Genomic DNA, 18,360 nt, shown 5'->3' on the forward strand with positions numbered 1-18,360 from the left:
CAAATAAGAAATAAAAGAAGGAAAGGAGTAGGAGGAGAATCTAATCATAATTCTAAACCATCAATTTTCCTTGACCTTGAAGAGGCCAGTCAGCAGCTTTGAAAAATCACTCACTTGATAGGTTCTACACAGAAATAAGTTCTCTGAAGAAAAAGAATCAGGAAATGATTCTAAAATGCCAAAGGTTTGGGGTTGTTTTGCAATGGGTTTATTTGCATTCAAATGCCACATCTCACTTTGAAAGGCCCAAAACTACCCATCAAAATATTACACAGCTCGGTCAGCACTATTCACTCAGAAATGCAGTTTGGCTTTCCAATTACCTTTGCACTAGAGATATAGGCAGCCTTGAACTGCTTCACTGAGAGCCTTTCATATAGAACATGGTCTAGACATGCTAATTTAGTAGTATCTGTGGAAGAACCTTAACTTTGAATCCGAGAATTTGATCAGCCAGCCTGTCTGACGCTTCATATTACACAATGTAGAAGATGGAACAATTTAATGATCCATCAAAATTATGCTGTACTGGCTCTTGTGCAAGTCATATGGGTACTTCTATTTTTCTTCTTAAGATTTGTGTAACTGTCTTGGTCTTTTCACACTTATCTTACACTAGAGAAACGGTGAAATCCACCTTGCAGGCTGGCTTCTCTGAGTGGCGCTGCACAGCTCTTCGTCAGTGTTTTCCAAACTATCTTTCACAAAATGATAGTCCTACCAGATGCTCTGAGATAAAAAGGGTTTCATTAAAAAGAAATAAATAAGTGAAAGAAAGAAAAGAAAAAAGATAGATTAGATAGATGATAGATAGATAAATAGATGATAGAGACGATAGATGAACATCTCTGCATCATATATCTCTCTAGCAGAGATTCATAGCACATTGTAGAAATATTAAAAATCTGAAAGGCATGGGGAAATAAATCATGTAAAATTAATTGGATCTGAACTTCTCAAATACTTTCCTCCTTTTTTCCATTCCAAATTTAATGCAAAATCAAGTAAGACTTCCACTGAGTTTTACAGATAAATTATAGGATCCCAGTTACATTTGAATTTCAGATAAACAACAAAATTTTACTACAGGTATGTCCCAACTCTTGTCCCAAATGGGGCATGCCTATACTAAAAAAATATTTTAAAAAGACTATGGCTAGTGGTACAGAGAATTAGACACAATAGAGGATGAAGAAAGTAGGGAAGATGGCCCCAAGTGGTAAGGAGAACAAGCTAGAACAGAATCTTCAGCTAGACTAGCTTGCCACTGGTCAGTTGTATACCAGTTTAGCCTTACTGCACCATTGGGGTGCAGTAACTCCCCACAACCTGTGAGGGCTGTGGAGGGTCATGTCAAATAGGACAAGACAGACATCAGAAGGAGTCAGTCAGCCTCTGTGGTTGGACGGCTGGCTATGTCCTCTAGAGTAGAGCAGTTCCCTAAGGGAAACTTATTACATTTAGGATTTCCAGGTACCAAATAAAAATATAGGACTCCCTGTTACATTTGGATTTCAGATAAACTACAGGTGTATAAGACCTTTGTTGAAGAATAAAGAATCTAATAGTGGTGACATAGCTTATGATACTCCTGGATAGATTACTTGCAGTATAACTCATTAAGAAAGGAGAATGAATAAGGAATCACAAAATTTTCATATTCATATTTAAAAAACACTCAATTAGAAGCCATTTAGTGTGTCCAACACTGACTATATTTATATACAAGTCATTCCATTTCTATTTCCTCATTGTTAAATAACAGAGTCGTATATTACTATCAAAGTCTCTTCCAGCACTGACTTCTTTCAAAAGATAGTTACACAATGAAAATAGGGCCCAGAATGAAGGACTAGGTAATATAAGATGATGTTGTTTATACTAACTAGAGGAAAATAGAACATCGTTTCATTTATGGAACTGTTGCCTGGTCAATTCCCATTTTATTTCAAGTTAGAACTATCTCAATTATTCCCAGTCCTTGTAGCCATTACCTGAATTAGTTCCTTTTAAATGAGCACTAATTGTTTACATCTCAATTTTTGTCTAGAAGTATTTTCCTTGGATTTAAAAAATAATGTTTTCTAGGGGGTGCCTGGGAAACTCAGTCATTTAAGAGTCTGACTCTTGGTTTCAGCTCAGATCATGATCTCATGGTTCATTAATTCAAGCCACGTATCCAGCTCACTGCTCTCAGTGCAGAGTCTGCTTCGGATCCTCTGTCTCTCTCTCCCTGTCTGTCTGTCTGTCTGTGTGTGTGTGTCTCTCTCTCTCTCTCTCAAATATAAACAAACATTTAAAAAAATAAAAAATAATGTCTCCTAGAAAGACAGATCCTTAAATGCTGTAAGCAACCTGTGAATATATTAGATTAGTGCCTAAAGACATCCCTTTCCAAAAAGAGATATTTTCCTAAAACAGGTCTCCTTTGATAGACAGCTGGAAATAGAAGTCTAATTCAGATTCACTCACCACTTTCAGGGTGCTTACTATGAGTCAGAGTTTCACATTACACTCTTCATTCTTACAAATATTGCAGACACAGGCTCTCAGTTCACTAGACCCACCTTCTCTTCCTTTTTTGCCCACACATAGACCATATGAACCAATTCTTTGCACTTAAGTGTGGCCCACATGACTGGGAACTTGCCAATGGAGTGTGAACAGAAGGCATTTTCCAGTCTGGTTTGTGAAAAGTACATCATATATAAGATGAACTACATTAATCATGGTTCTCCAGAGAAACAGAGCCAATAGGAATATGTATATATAAATATATATACATATATACATATGTATATATTACTGCAGCTTCTGTTTCTCTGGAGAACCATTATAAATATAGTACCTCAATTATTAATTAAACTTTCAATTATAGAAATGAATAAGAAACTAAAAACTCAAATATTATATTATGATTACTTAGCATAATGTATACATAATAATATAATGTTTGACTTTTTAGGTTCTTATTCATTTCTATAATTGAAAGTATAATTAATAATTGAGGTACTATATTTATAATAGTTCTCCTGAGAAACAGAACCAGAGTAATACATATATGTGTGTGTGTGTATATATATATATATATATATATATATACACACACACACATGTGTGTGTGTATATATACGTAGATATATGTATATGTATATATGTATATGTATATATATGTGTGTATATTTATATTTGTATATTTATTTATATATTTGTATATTCATTTATATATTTATTAGATATATTTATATATACATTCTGCTGGGAATTAAGAATGCTTGGCCACCAAGTCTAATGGCATTCCTCAGGCAATAAGCACATTTTGATATTTTTTGAGAAGGAAAATGGCATGATCACAATTGTGCCTTGATAGTCTTATGAGTTGATTTGTACCTTCAAACATTTCTACGCTGAAGTCCTAACCTACACTTCAGAATGTGACCTTGTTTGGAAATAGATATAATTGTAGATCTAATTAGTTAAAATGAGGTCATACTTGAGGAGGGTAGGCCCCTAGTTCAGCATGACTGGTGTCCTTACAAAAGGGAAAATTTGGGGTGCCTGGGTGGTTCAGTCAGTTAAGCGTCCAACTCTTGATTTTGGCTCAGGTTATGATCTCTTATGAAATTGAGCCCCACGTTGGGTGTCTGTGCTGGGCATGGAGCCTGCTTAAGATTGTCTCTCTCCTTCTCCCTCTGCCCCTACCTGACTCACACACACACACACTGTCTCTCTCAAGAAAAAAAAAAAGGGAAAAATTTGGACACAGACACAGACACACAAACACACATAGGGAGAATGTCGTGTGAAGATGAAGACAGCTATCAGGGTCCTTCTAAAAGCCAAGGAACACCAAAGAGGGCCAGCAAACCACCAGAAGCTCTGGGAGAAGAATGGAACAGATTCTCCCTCATGGCCTCAGTAGGAATGAATCCTGCTGACACCTTGATCTTAGGCAACCAGTCTCCCGACTGTGAGACAATCAGTTTCTGTTGTTCAAGCTCCCCAGTTTATGACATTTTGTTACGGAGGCCTTGGCAAGCTAATATGGACAGATGTGGTACACCGTCCTGAGAGGACAGAGAAACAGTGGGATCACTTAGGGGCTTATGCACTACTAGAGTGTAAGGTATGACTGCCCGTTGCAAGCAGGGATAGAGGAAATGCTAAGAACTATTCCATCTCTAAGGAATCAAACGTGTGGAACTAGGGAAAAGAGAAGTAAAACATGGTGACAGGATTTCCATCCTAGGTCACTTGGAAGATAGTGGCAGCGTTAACCAAGAGGCAAGACTGAATATAATGAGAAGTTTTTGTACAAGAATATCTCATTTTAGTGGTGTAGGTCTTCTCTGCCATGATGCAATTGATGTGTTCCCAAGAAAACTTGTATTAAGATGTTTAATGAAGGGAAAATGAGGGTTAGGGGCTAGACATTCAGATCCAAGCTGATAAAGCCACTTTTTCTGAAGAAATATCAATGGTAAACTGTTTTATGGTAGAAAGTTTGTGGCTATGAAATCAAAACACCTCTAAGCAAATCCTAACCTGACCCCACCCAGCTCTTGTTCCAGAGGATCACCTGCCTTTTTCCAGGGGCACTAAAACTACCATTAGCACAATTCGGATGCTGCGTTGTCCCTTTTATTTTCCATTTCCACAGTAAAGCGCAGAACAACTTCCACAAAACCATTGTATTTGCTTATAATAGCTCTTCGCCTGTGCTAATGGGAGTTGGTTCCTGATCACAATTGTTGCATCATCTGAAGCGTGCAACACAAATCATATCCCTAATTCATAAACTACATTATGACCAATTTGAGTTTTGAAAATTTCTTTGAATTTTATTAGAAGACATATTTCTGGAAATGCCTAGCAGGCTGTTAAATACGGGAGAACAGAGCATATCAAAGACGTTGGAGCAAGCGATCTTACTAAATAAGGATCCTATCCCCATGAAAGCTAACACAAGGCCCTTCAGATATGAAGGCATTTATAAATTCCTAAGCATAAGCTATAGTTTCCAAAAATATCAAGAGACCAAGTAGATATTTACCAAGGCTAAGGTCAGATCTCAGAGCCTACCTCCTCTGAATGCAGAGAGCAGTTTTAGAGGGCACCAGTCTGGGTCTGTACCCCAATTTGTCAACCATCCATTCTTGCCGTTCAACCCATTACTAGTACACTCTCCCTTGACTGTTATAAGCTTTAGGTCTCCTAGATTTAAAGCCAAATATCCCAAAGGTTGGTTGTGTTTTCAGTTTTTATCCTGGTTGTAATGTAAATAAGCTTCATATATGAAACAATGTAGAGAAGCTTACCCTTTATTTATGTGATGTAGCACCTTGGGAAGCCCTTACAAGCATTTGTAGGGGAAAAGCAAAGTACATAGAACCCCTAAGGCCAAGATATAGAAGAAAATATAAAAGTTCTGTAGAAATTATTCTTAACTAAGCTATGAGCTTCATGAGGGCAAGAATCATAGCAGTTTTGTTTACTACCATGCACCGGCACCTTGCACAGAAGCTGGACCATTAGAGATAAGTTAGTTGTGAGGAAGGGAGGGAGGAAGGGAGGGAGAGGAAGAGGGAAGGAGGGGTTTGGCTCTGAACTGAACATGATAATGTTCCAGACACAATGACCCAGGAACTTCATAATGTCTAAAATTCAATTTTAAGTTGTTTTCCTCACTAGAATACCAATGCCATCTAGATCCCAGATTTTCTGTAAAGTCTGTTGTTAGACACACAAATACCTTGTGTAAGTGGATTCTGTGGACATCAAGGGAAGGAAGTTGGGCTAAGATGTCTGAATCATTACAGTTGGAACAGAAACAGACTATGGCATAGGAAGAAGATCCATAAAATGAACTAATTCTTCTAAAGTAAAAGTTCAGAGGGGCACCTGGATGGCTCGGTCGATTAAGCGTCTGACTCTGGCTCAGGTCATGAACTCAAGGTTTGTGGGTTCGAGGTCTACATCATGCTATGTGCTGACAGCTCAGAGCCTGGAGCCTGCTTCGGATTCTGTGTCTCCCCCTCTCTCTGTCCCTCCCTCCACCCCCAGTGCTCTGTCTCTCTCCCTCAAAAATCAATAAACATTTTTTAAAAAATTTTTTTAAATAAAAATTCAGAGCCAGAGGGATTAGGAAAGGAAACAGCAAGGCATCTCCTCCCAGCATCTCAACCCAGATCCCTGAGAAATGCCAGAAGTAGCCAGTTCTTCCACCAAAGAAGGAAAGGAGATGAGAATGCCAGGTTCACTTTAATATCAAATGGCAGGATGCCTCAGCTGACAGCTGGGAGACACACACATTACCTCGGTTTATTCCTGAAAAGAGAGGCATGAGATGCTACCATTCTCCCCATTTTACAGATGAGCTAAGGTTTAGAGAGCTTAACGAACCTGCAGCCAAGCGACAGAACCGGGATTCAAACTGAAGACCGTCAAATCACTTCCTTACCATGACAGGATATTACCTACATACAAGACATGTTTCTAAGCCCCAGACCAAGAAGAGAAAGAAGTCATTGCCCTATCTTTTAAAAGCCAGCCCTCAAAGGCAAACACTGAAACTTTATCATTTATTGTGAAATAAAGCAAAAAATGGAGAGACTTTTCAAAGTTCAAGTACAAAGAGAATAGCTCTAACAGCAAATCAGAGAACTCCCCAAACAGAAATAAAGGCAAGGAAATAGGTTGGCAGGATAGCTACATCATCCTTGAACATTCACACCATGCAATAATACCCCGAGCAAAACTTTACTCATAGCAGCATGTAAAATCTTTGCTATTATATATTAGTAATATACAAATCTATTGAGATGATTAGCCATCTAAATAAAAAAGAAATGGAAGGCATCTCTGTCCTTACAATTTTTTATTGAAAAATTAGAAAGCTAGAGAACAAAAAACAAACAAATTAAATATGTTTTCAATCTCTGAAAACTTTGAATTTTCCAGATCACAGTGAAATGGAAATAAACAATCAGTGAGAGTCATGTGAACAATAGCTTTGCAGGAGCCATTGAGGATTTCCCCCAGGGATTTATATGTTAGAATAAACCAGAACTTGGGGCGCCTGGGTGGCGCAGTCGGTTAAGCGCCCAACTTCAGCCAGGTCACGATCTCGCGGTCCGTGAGTTCGAGCCCCGCGTCGGGCTCTGGGCTGATGGCTCAGAGCCTGGAGCCTGCTTCTGATTCTGTGTTTCCCTCTCTCTCTGCCCCTCCCCCGTTCATGCTCTGTCTCTCTCTGTCCCAAAAATAAATAAACGTTGAAAAAAAAAATTTTTTTAAAAGAATAAACCAGAACTTATCTGAAATCCAGAGTTTGACTTTTAAAGACAATGGGTATGGAAATAATATATAATAAAAACCATGTCTTGCCTTAATGAGATATTACTGTGACTCATAGATACTAACATGTCTTTGATTGAAGGGATCCTTACTTCTCAGAGTAGAGTCAGCAATGGGAAAAACTTGAAAACATTGCATCTATCTGGAAATCATCTATGCCTCTCTGAAAAACTATTAGTGAAATAAGAAAACCATTTTGCTGTCAACAGAGGTCGCCAATCAGACTCTGCCTCAGGCACTAAGGTCCACTGTTATGAGAAAAGGCTCTTTGCTCACGGAACACACACCTCGTATGTCTCCATTTTCTGTAAAAATCTTCCTCGTCTGTGTCTCCTTCAGCAACTCTGAAAAGAAAATAGACATGTGTTTCTGGACATAACAGAGGATAAGGACAAACGCAAACCAGTCGGTAGCCAGTTCTCACTTTAAAATAAAGCAAAAAGAATTAGCAGTGGACCACCAGCCCAGATGGTTTGTTTAATCAGTACGTGGGTTCCAGTAGAGAACAAGCACAAAATAAGGTTCTTGTTGAAACAAACCACCGTGTGTTTTCGAAGGTTGTTTTTAAGTCTCTCTTGCCCAGATTTACTAACACCTGGAGATTTGATTTACTCAGAGCATTTTGGGGAGATCTACCAACCCTCGGCAGCAAGTGAGGGAAATATAGAGCTGGTGCCACCCTTTGATGCCCTGAATCTCAGGCCTTGGAAACCAACTTTCCCACCCTTCTTCCTTCTCACTCTGTCATATCTGATCATGGAGGGATCTTCTGCAAAGTTTTCCACTGTGGTTCTCTGATAAAGTAAGACTCTGAGACTCTAATAGACTCTGTTGCCCCCTTCACTGTATAACTCCCCAAACTACTTGGTTACCCAGGTAACTTTTCTTTTGCCCACATGGAAATTATTCTGTACACCCATAAAAACTGAGTGAATATGGAAGACACGTCACTGTATACCACTACACGTCCAAAGATGCTCTGACCAACTAAAAGACCAGATATTCCCTTGCTTGTCCTGAAACACAATGACTGAACCCATACTCTAGGCTCAGAAAAGAAAGTCAGCAACCATCCTGATCAGCAAGGATGGTTCACAGACAGCAAAAACTCTTGCAAATAAACAACTCTATTGAGACATACGTTTGCAATGCCAAGTAAGCAGGTTTATTGAGAAAATACAGAGCGAGACAAGTTCCTTTCCTCAGAGGCACAAAAGTGGAAGCCAAAAGACACAGCAGCAAGGTCAAAACACGTCAAAACCAGCAGAGACCGGAGTATGGGAAGTGAAGTTTCTGGAAACATCCAGACGCATATGCGCCACCAGTGATCAACCCTTGAAATAAGCTTGGTGCTAGCCAGAAAACTCATAGATTGCCAAAGGCAGCTTATTCAGAGCTAGCAGCCAAGCAGTGAGGCAGTCAGAAGAGGGATCAGCAATGAAGAGTTGTTCAGGGACAGGCAGCATCCTGGACGAGCCTGGAAACACAGCTGGCAGGTCCTGGAGTCTTGATTCGCTCACTGGCTCCTACACACTTAGCAAGTTCTTCGACAGCTGGACATGCAGGACCGCTGGTACGTCCTGGAGCCCCCGCAGGCTGGTTGGCAGACAGTGGAGACTCCTCCCACTGGCTGGCACACATTAGAGATGCCACCCAGGGGCTGACAGCCACTGGAGACAAAGGTGAGTGGCCGGCTGTAGGTGGTCGAGCAAGGATTAGAGACACAGGTGGTCTGTCGAGAGCAGGTCACCTGTCCGAGGCTGGAGATGCAAGGATTTTGCTGGTGACAGGTTGGCTGGCAAACAGTGGGCTCACAGGTGGTCCCCTGACAGTGGTCCAGGAGCCAGGAGCCAGTTTGGAAGGAACTGGGCAAATAGATGCCGCTCAGGCAGTCGGCATCCTGGGTAGAAGCCGTGGCAACCGGGGCCACTGGGACAGCGCAGTGTCCTCCAATTGGCCTGGAAGAGCAGTTTCTTGTGAAACAGTTGTAGGACATGGTGCCAGACAGAGAGCTGTGGGTAACTCGCTGAAGCAAGCTTCTGAATTGTGAATGTCCCTCCAGGCTCCTGGGCTTTTATATATCCTTGCTGGTGGGTGGGGCTCCCGCCCTGGTCTTCCTGGCTTCTTTGGCCCAGGCCAGCATGCCTTAGAACATCTTGTGAATCCCTAGGTTAATTGTCTCTCGAGAAGCCTTCATCCTCATAAAGATACTTTAGTAGTTTGGTAACTAAATCATAAGGCTTCTGAACTGTACTTAGTCCCAGGATTAAGAAGGTTACCTGACAGCTTCAAAGCTCTCCGTCACCCCAGCCCACATTTGGTCCCTCCTTCATCTTGCTTGGATACAATGAGTGTCGATCTGACAGTGACACCAAACACGCCACCAGCCTACCATCACACACTCTCTCCCTTCTGACTAGGACTCATTACGAACCCACACCCTGCCCGGTTGTTGTTGGCACTTAATACGTTTTAAGCATAACTTAATCAGCCACTCTTCCATAGCTAACGGGGCTTCCAATGGACAAGGAGCCTCCCTGAATATGCTTCAAGATGACAATGACAAGGCCTGTCAGGAAAAAGGACACAAGGACTTATGTTTGGAGTCTGAGCTGGCTCAGAAAATTAATCAAGCGACCGGAGCAAGACACATTCAGGAAGAGTAGAACCCTTTATGTTCAAGCAGCAAAGCAAATTAGAAGCTAATTAAGTGACTGCATTTGTAGCCAAGTCCCTTTCTAAATAAACTGATGAGCTTTATTCCTAAAATTTTTAATCTAATAATAATGGATAAGAGTGACTCATAAGACTCATTAATATGCCAGTGGAATAGGCTTAGTTAAATTTTTAAAAAAATTTCTTAGTGTTTATTTATTTTTGACAGAGAGAGAGAGAGAGAGAGAGAGAGAGAGAGAGACAGAGCATGAGTCGGGGAGGGGCAGAGAGAGAGGGAGACACAGAATCCGAAGCAGGCTCCAGGCTCCGAGCTGTCAGCACAGAGCCCAACGCGGGGCTCAAACTCATGGACTGTGAGATCGTGACCTGAGCCAAAGTCGGACACTCAACCGACTGAGCCACCCAGGCGCTCCAGCTTAGTTAAATTTTAAGATTATTATAATGTTAATTTAAAAGGGTACAGTGTCTTTCTCCCAAGATGATCAATATATTCAAAAGATATTTATTTTCACACAAACACTTAGAGATAGCATGCGTTTTTATCACGGACAAGCCAAGGCTCTTGAAGGGATTGTCTACATGAGAGATAAGGGGAGGAGCCCATGGGAGAAAGCAGGAACTTAATCAATATTTGGTAATAAGCGAATGTGTAAACAGTGTGCTATAATATTTAATTATGCTTTTTATTCCTGGGGAAACCATATAAGGATATCACTCCCCTTGATCTCATCTCACTACAAGATAGTCAATTCTGTACACCTAAATGACCCATTCTCTCCATGCACCTGTTTAAAACCATTTTACTTCTAGCAAAATAAGTCACTGTAACACAGCTTACGTGGCAAGTGATATTTCTATATCAAAACAGCCGTAAGATCTGACTCATTCTGTAAACTGGCTTCCTTGGGGTAGGAGAGAAGGACAATCGTGGATTTACATATCTTTGAGGGCTACAGATAGACTATGTTTTAAACATCCACAAAACAAACAGCTTTGTGTTAGAACTCACTGGAAGTCCCTTTGCAGAATGCTTCATTCGTCTCCATTCATTCCACTAAAGCCACTTAGCAAGCTCCCCAAGTTTCTAATTGGAGGCTAGTAACACACCCAAACAAGACAATGCTGTGCTGTAGGCTGTATTGTAATTCCCAGGGATCAGACCGTCTCTCCCTCCGGGACTGTCAGAGTGTTCTCAGGCAGAGGGAGAAATTAACGAGATGACTACCTTCCACAATTTTGTAACTATGGTCTTCCCACCGTGGGGAATGTCCCAGTTAGCGTTTGAAGGTCAGAGTCCCTGGTCACTGGGGCTGGTTTGCTTGTTTTAAATGGATGAGCAGTTTACAGGCTTCTACCAGCTATGAATTCACTGCCTGCTATGGAAAAGTACTTAATCATGCAAATGAATCAGAAGCCAAAAGTAGAGTCAGTAGTAAAGTCACACAGACGTTTGCGTTTCCCACAGCCACCATTCTGAGATGGTAGAGATTTTTATAACTCACTACTCTGTCTTGATTCTTCTTTCCACTGAAAGTTGAAAATGGCAAATAAAAGACTGTTAGAAAATATCTTCCCTCAGCTTCAAGAGAAAAGGAAATGAACATTTTGGGGGGCACAAGACCTTCTTTCAGGCGTTGGTTAGAGGCTTTCCATTCTCCATCATATTAAATGCTTCCAGAAACGCTCCGGAGTAAGATATCATGCCGTGTGTAGGAGTTAAAGTTCAGGCAGGTTGAATGGCTCACCAAAATCATGCACTTCGTATGTCACTAAGTGGAGATTCAAATAAGACAGAGCCAGGAGATATCAACCTGCACTGGGTCTATTTAGACGCGATGAGATGCCTTCATTAAAGTTTCAGCAAAAAGATCTAGAAAGAATCATTCAATCAGCATTCCATTAATGATACTACAAAGAATGTAGTCCTCATTTCTCTTCCACTTTCATCAATAACAAAAAACAAATAAAACTTTTAAATAGTAAGTTGCAAGCAGTGCTCTCCTTGCATTTCATGTCATTTCATTTATATAGCTTTGACAATTTTTGCTTCATTAGAACGAAATGCAAGGTCACTACAAAGCAGGAAGAGACAGAGAGCCACCAATAGCTTGCAGCTACAATTTGAAATTACAATTATCTGTAACGGTGGCAATGGCACACAACTAATTGTTCAACAACAGCAGAGAAGTGAATCGAGCTTGCAGGTGTAAGTGGCAAGACCTTTCTGAAGAAAACAGGACTCACAGACTCTGAAATCATCTGAAATCACTTTAAAATGACATTTCGTAAGTTGTCTTCTCATAGCTACAAAGTACACCAAAGCAATTATTTCACTTAGTAATTAAATCCACGGGATCTACTCCAACAGATTGCTTCCTATTTAACACCTGTACCATGGCAGGCAGGCTCTCTGGAAAACAGATAAGGCTGGTGCCTTACACTATCGAAGGTAGAGGGAGGAAAGCTACTAATACTCCTGTGCATTCTATTTTTAGATGCAAGCATTTAGCCGCATCCTTTGAAATGCCTGTAAGTTGCAAAAGTGAAGAAATTCACAATGACAACCACCTGCAGCTTGAAGAAACTCCACACAATTCTGTGATTTGGTTAACTGCAATCAACAAATCATCCCTCCATTGGAATGTAAGAGTGATCTGGTGAGCAGCTATCACTACATAGTTGTGGGCAACACAAAGCTTCAACTCCACAAAAAGCCTTATGAAGATCATTATCATGTCTGCAGAGTATGCAGGGAGGGAGGTATGAGGAAAGATTAAAGTACTCCTACCCATTATCTTCGTCACTGCCAGATAATTTGCTCTCGTTTGTAAAGAACAATCTAAGCCTTATGCAATAATTATCACAGGCTGCAACTGAGCGATTCTTTCATTCAAAACTGAATCACGGCAATCACTTACATGGCCAAGCGTTTGAGAGTAAAATGAATTAGGCATGTGTGGGAGGCTGAACGTTTGATATGCAAGAAGGATATTATTCATCACCAAGTTGGTCAATGCCAGTTCAAAGAACCCACTTAGTCTCATCAAATGGAAGAAGGGTGAACTTGTTGAAAAATGAATAAATACAAAATGAGGTTTTTGTCGTTCTGTATTTTTCCGGGATGCTCACACTCTCAAATTGAAGCTATTCATTATCTCTGAAGAAATATAAAAAAGAAACTCAAAAATTTAAGCACAGAACATAATGGTTGTTTCAAAAATTAAATACATCTTGCCTGAATTGTTCTGCCTTTTCTTTCCCACTTCACACAGACCTCTGGGTTGGATCTCCAGAATCCTTATTAACCAAGACATTATAAACCCCCAAAGGCTCAGTGATTTGCACCACAAAACTGAACTGAAATTTATTTTCCAAACTCTTTTCAAAAGCATTAATCATAAGAAGGTTGGGAGTCTTTGGGGCTGGAGGGAACCATAGGGCAGAAAGCAGAAGGTGAAAGACACAAACAAAATCCAGCAAAATAGTTGCTGCTTTCAGAACTTGAAAATACCAGTTGACAGCTACATGACTTCTATACAAATAAACCCTCGAGGATAGTGTCAAGGCTGAGAAATCCTAAATTAAACCACTATTCTCTTTCTCTTGATGCCTGTTTGTAAACTCATGTAATTTTTCATGTGTGCCTTCACTAGGGATCAAGATCAAGGTGCTGTCAACAGAAATGAGTAGAATCCCAAGTTAGAGGCCATAACAAACTGTCATATGGGAAAGTCCGTGTGTAGCTGGCATGGTGCCAGTCCCAGTCTTTCAAGTATAAGAGGTAAACGAAGCTGTGATCAGACCTGAGTAATGTTTATGTAGAGGGCCTGAGAGAGAAGACTCCAAGTCATTCAAGACGTGTTATCCTTCCCTGATGCAGAATTACTCAGGGCCTACGAGGCATCCAGCAGGGTCAGGGTGCCAGGAGCTATATCAGAGACAGAAGTATAAGGTAGGTGTGGTCTTAGCATCACCCCGCTGACCTGTTTTTGGTTGGCAAATCTCACAAAGCTTCCCAAACTGGCCTCCCAATGCAGACCAAAGAAAGAGGCAGGCCACTCTAGGCCAGTAGGTTACAAGTTTTGATGAGCAAAGGCAACTTATATACAAGGCTTCTCTTGGGTGGCGGCAAGGCCAAGGGATCCCTGTACCCACTCGCCAAATCTTAGAAGTTGATAAAGAAGCCTTAACTGGCTTCAGTCACATACATCGTGCAGGTGTTCTCAACACCATATCATTATCTCAAGGCTGTGTCCTTGAAGCGGCCTCTGGGAGCGGGAAAGGACGGTGAAGTTCACATCAAAGGACAGGGGAGGAGTTGAGAAGCCTCTGAGTGCCCAAGTCCTGGGCCCAGGAGCTCCTGGGTCCCTTGGTGGTCACACCTGTCTTTTCAATGACCCTCCCCAACACCTGTGTTTCTACACTGTCAACACAACGCTCCTTCCCTGGTCTCATCTGGCCGTTCAGAGGATTAGGAGTGTAGCGTTAGGCCAGCACGATCTCAGGCTAGTAATTAGACTATCAGAACTGCCTCTCAAAGTCCTCAAATCCAAGTGTGTCCTCTGACGGATGAGAAACTAAATCCCAGAGAGGGGGTACCTTTGTCAAGTGTATCAGATACTCATGTGCACTAGTTCAAAATCACATCATTCCATTTCTTACTGTACCCACTTTGTGCAGGCTGAAGCTACCCCCACAGAGATGCACCCAGATGTGGCTTCTTAACGTTGGGGCCACTCACCTCCTCCTGCTTCTTGTCCCAGGTCATCTCTGATGTCATGGCAAGGGAAGCCTATGCTAATTTACTATGCATGCATATACAGACCCCTAGAAGCGGGCCCATGTTTGGCCAATGGGAAATGCAAACCAATGGGCAAATGTCTCCATCCTTTGTCCTTCAGGTAGACAGGTGCGAAATTATTCCAAGAAGCCCCACAGAATTGTGCATGCGCTGCTCACCACGATGGCCAACTTAACACTTTTTGGGGTGGTCTCCCCTCCTCTGTGCCACTCCCCTGGTCCACATTCCCTGGAATAAAATTCCCAAACGAACTGTCTCCAAACGCTCTGCTTTCGGGGGACTCAGAATAAGACACCAAGTTTCAAACACTTTCCATTTGAAAGAATTATAAAAAAAGAAAAAAAGAAACAAAACAGAAGCCAGTCCTGAGCCCCAGCTCAGAGCCCCCAAAGGTACAGATATGTCTCTGTCCCTGCAATTCTAGGAAAAATCTTTACACAAACTGAACATTAAACAAGTCATATTTGGATTTTTAGAGCCATTTTCTATAAAGACCAGATAAAAAAAACCTGCAAGAATCCTTAAACACAGCTAGATTGTATGCAGGCTATAAAAATTTCCTCCAAGAAATGTCAATTACATTGCTCTGTCTCCTGAACATAGGCTGGTCCCTAAGAAATGGTACCCCAAACACTACAGGTTGGGAAAGCATTATTTTTTCAGACATTTTTTTAAGTTTATTAATTTTGAGAGAGAGAGAGAGAGAGCAGGAGAGGGGCAGAGAGGGAGGAGGAAAGAATTCCAAGCAGATTCCACACTGTCAAAGAGCCCAATGTGGGGCTCAAACTCACAAACGGTGAGATCATGACCTGAGCCAAAACCAAGAGTCAGATAGATGCTTCACTGACCGAGCCACCCAGGTGCCCCTGGAAGGCATTATTATTGTCAGTTTGATATACAGTTGTTTTCCAGAGGGTAGGACCCATATTTCCAAAGTGAGATGTGTGGTAACTGTGGAATGAAAGATCATTTTAGGTAATAAATGGATAAATATTTTTTACTTTTAATTGTCACATATTTATTTTTAAATGTTTTAATAAAATACAGCTGGACTATCCAAGCCGTAATTTTATGGATATCAGTACATAGGTTGAGGCTTAAGCAAGCTTTTTTATTTAAAAAGTGAGTTACAATAAATAAAAGAATTAATTGAATAATGATGAGCTTGATAGAAAAATATGGCAGCAGTGTCAGAATAAAAATCATGGCAGTGGTTTAAAAAGTATTTAAATGGTTTAATGGTGTACTAAGATGGCTTAATAGATATCCAAATAATAAATATTTTAAGTGGTTTCATAAATATTTTTTAAAGTTCAACTCATTCTATATTCAGAAAATGTGACCACTTAACAAGACCCATTCACACATTCATATATTATTCCAAAAGCTCTGCTCCGTCTTCTGCTTATCAATTACTTTGTGACAAATTACCCTAAAACTTAGTGGCTAAAACAGCCGTTATTCTGCCCTTGGGTTCTGTGGCCCAAGACTTTGGACAAAGCACAACGAGACTGGGTCGCCTCTGCTGCACGTGCGTGGGGGAGATGGGACATCTGGGGACGGTGATTGTCTGAAGGCTCAGTCATTGACTCAGTGCCACTGGATGCTCGCTGGCATCTGGGATACCCACACGTGGCCTCTTCACGTGGCCAGGACTTCAACATGGCGGCCAGTTCTGAGAGCAAGAATCCCAGAAAAGAGAGTTAGGCCAAAGCTTCAGCGTTTCTTCTGATCTGGGCCCCATCGTCATGCCGCATCACTTTCTCCACACACTCCATCACAAGGATTCACAAAGGCCCATGTCGGAGGACGGGGAGAAGGTGAAATAGAATCTACTTGTTGGGGGAGGAACAAAATTCTGGCTAAGGAGATGGGACTGAAAATACCATTTTGGCCATGAAATTAAAATTCCTATGTTCCCTAAGTTGCCAGGATGCCAGAACTAGAAATCTCTGTGATGGACTTAGTTAACTCTCAGGAAATCTGAATGTCATGCTATTTATTATTAGAATGTTTGAAGAGAACGGATGGTTCGTTACCCTCATGAATCCCCTGTGAAGGGGATTCCTGTAACAATTAATACCAATACAGGGGTGCCTGGGTGTCTCAGTTGGTTGGGCGACTGACTTCGGCTCAGGTCATGATCTCACAGTTCGTGAGTTGGAGCCCCACATTGGGCTCTGTGCTGACAGCTCAGAGCCTGGAGCCTACTTCACATTCTGTGTCTCCCCCTCTCTCTACCCCTCCCCTGCTCACGCTTTGTGTCTCTCTATCTCTCAATAAGAAATAAATGTTAAAAAAAAAAGAATTAATACCAATTACAATCAGTCAACAGCTCTCTCTGACTCTCCAATTTGACAAGCCTTTGACTTGGGATACCACCACTTAGCTGCAGGTTTATGCTCCAAATGCAGAGAGTCTGGCTAAAGGCAATTCTCAGTGCTTCAAGTAGCTTCAGCCTCTCAGTAGTAATCTTTCTTTCTGCTTTTATTTCTCACAAAACACTATGAATCTATGGAGAATATGGAGAATATGTGTGTTTGGAGCCCCCTACAACAGATGAAGTAGTGAGACATGCCAGAGCCCCAGGAGTCATCTGAAACTATAGGAACTCTACCAATCCAGGTCAGCTCTTTGAAGACTATTCAGTGTTATATTTGAGATGAAATTATTTTGCAATTTGTTGCGGACTAAAAATTACGAAGGTAGAATTCATACTGGAAGGATGCCCAATACCTGTAGGGATGCCAGAAAGAGTCTATTATTCCCAACTACTAGACTGCCTTCCATTCTCTGCCTCAATTTTACATTCTAAGAGTTGGATGCCTCTTACTGAATGCCCATTATTTAGGGTAAGGGTGAAACAATACAAATATCTTTCATGTTTTAAGATAATGTGTCTTGGGACACCTGGGTGGCTCAGTCAGTTAAGCGTCTTACTCTTGATTTTGGCTCAGGTCATGATCTTGCAGTTCATGAGTTCGAGCCCCGAGTCAGGCTCTGCACTGTTAGTGCAGAGCCCGCTTGAGATTCTCTCTTTCCCTCTTTTTCTTCCCCACCCCCACTCACACACACACTCTCTCTCTCTTTCTCAAAATAAATAAACTATTAAAAAATATATAATGTGTCTTTCTCCACATGCAACTCAGCCACAGTCAAGATCAAAGCTCAAGGTTAAGGCTTAGTCTTTTTAGACCATTCATAGAATATTGCTCAGTCCTTGCTTTTCTGACCACGGTTCTCTCTGGTACTGAGCTATGAAGGGAACCTAAAGCCAGAAATTGCTTTTGCTAAATAACAAAAGAACTAAATTGCTAAATAACAAAAGAACTAAAGCTTGATTCAAATGACCCTACAAGGAAAATAGCCAATTTCATCTTTCCCATCATCACCTTGACTTCAGTATCCTTTTCCCCTATTGATATTAACACAGACACCAACTTTTCTTTCTTTGGTTGAAAACCCACTGGGGGCTCCACAGCAAAAATGACTTTTCATTCTGCACATTTAGATATTATTCTAAGATGGGT

At 41.1% G+C, this 18,360-nt stretch overlaps 1 protein-coding gene across 1 annotated transcript; it reads right to left on the reverse strand.

Annotated features, from left to right (window-relative positions):
* Positions 1–8,887: 8,887 nt before the first annotated feature.
* LOC125174623 (keratin-associated protein 11-1) lies at positions 8,888–9,349 on the reverse strand. The gene has a single exon (XM_047874161.1). It carries the CDS (start codon positions 9,347–9,349, stop codon positions 8,888–8,890), a length of 462 nt encoding a protein of 153 aa, XP_047730117.1.
* Between the last annotated feature and the right edge of the window lie 9,011 nt (positions 9,350–18,360).

This window comes from Prionailurus viverrinus, chromosome C2 (genome assembly GCF_022837055.1).
Source record: "Prionailurus viverrinus isolate Anna chromosome C2, UM_Priviv_1.0, whole genome shotgun sequence".
Lineage (NCBI taxonomy): Eukaryota > Metazoa > Chordata > Mammalia > Carnivora > Felidae > Prionailurus > Prionailurus viverrinus.

Excerpts from the sequence above, each read along its gene's own strand:
- LOC125174623 (XM_047874161.1), bottom strand. The coding sequence starts at position 9,349 with ATGTCCTACAACTGTTTCACAAGAAACTGCTCTTCCAGGCCAATTGGA.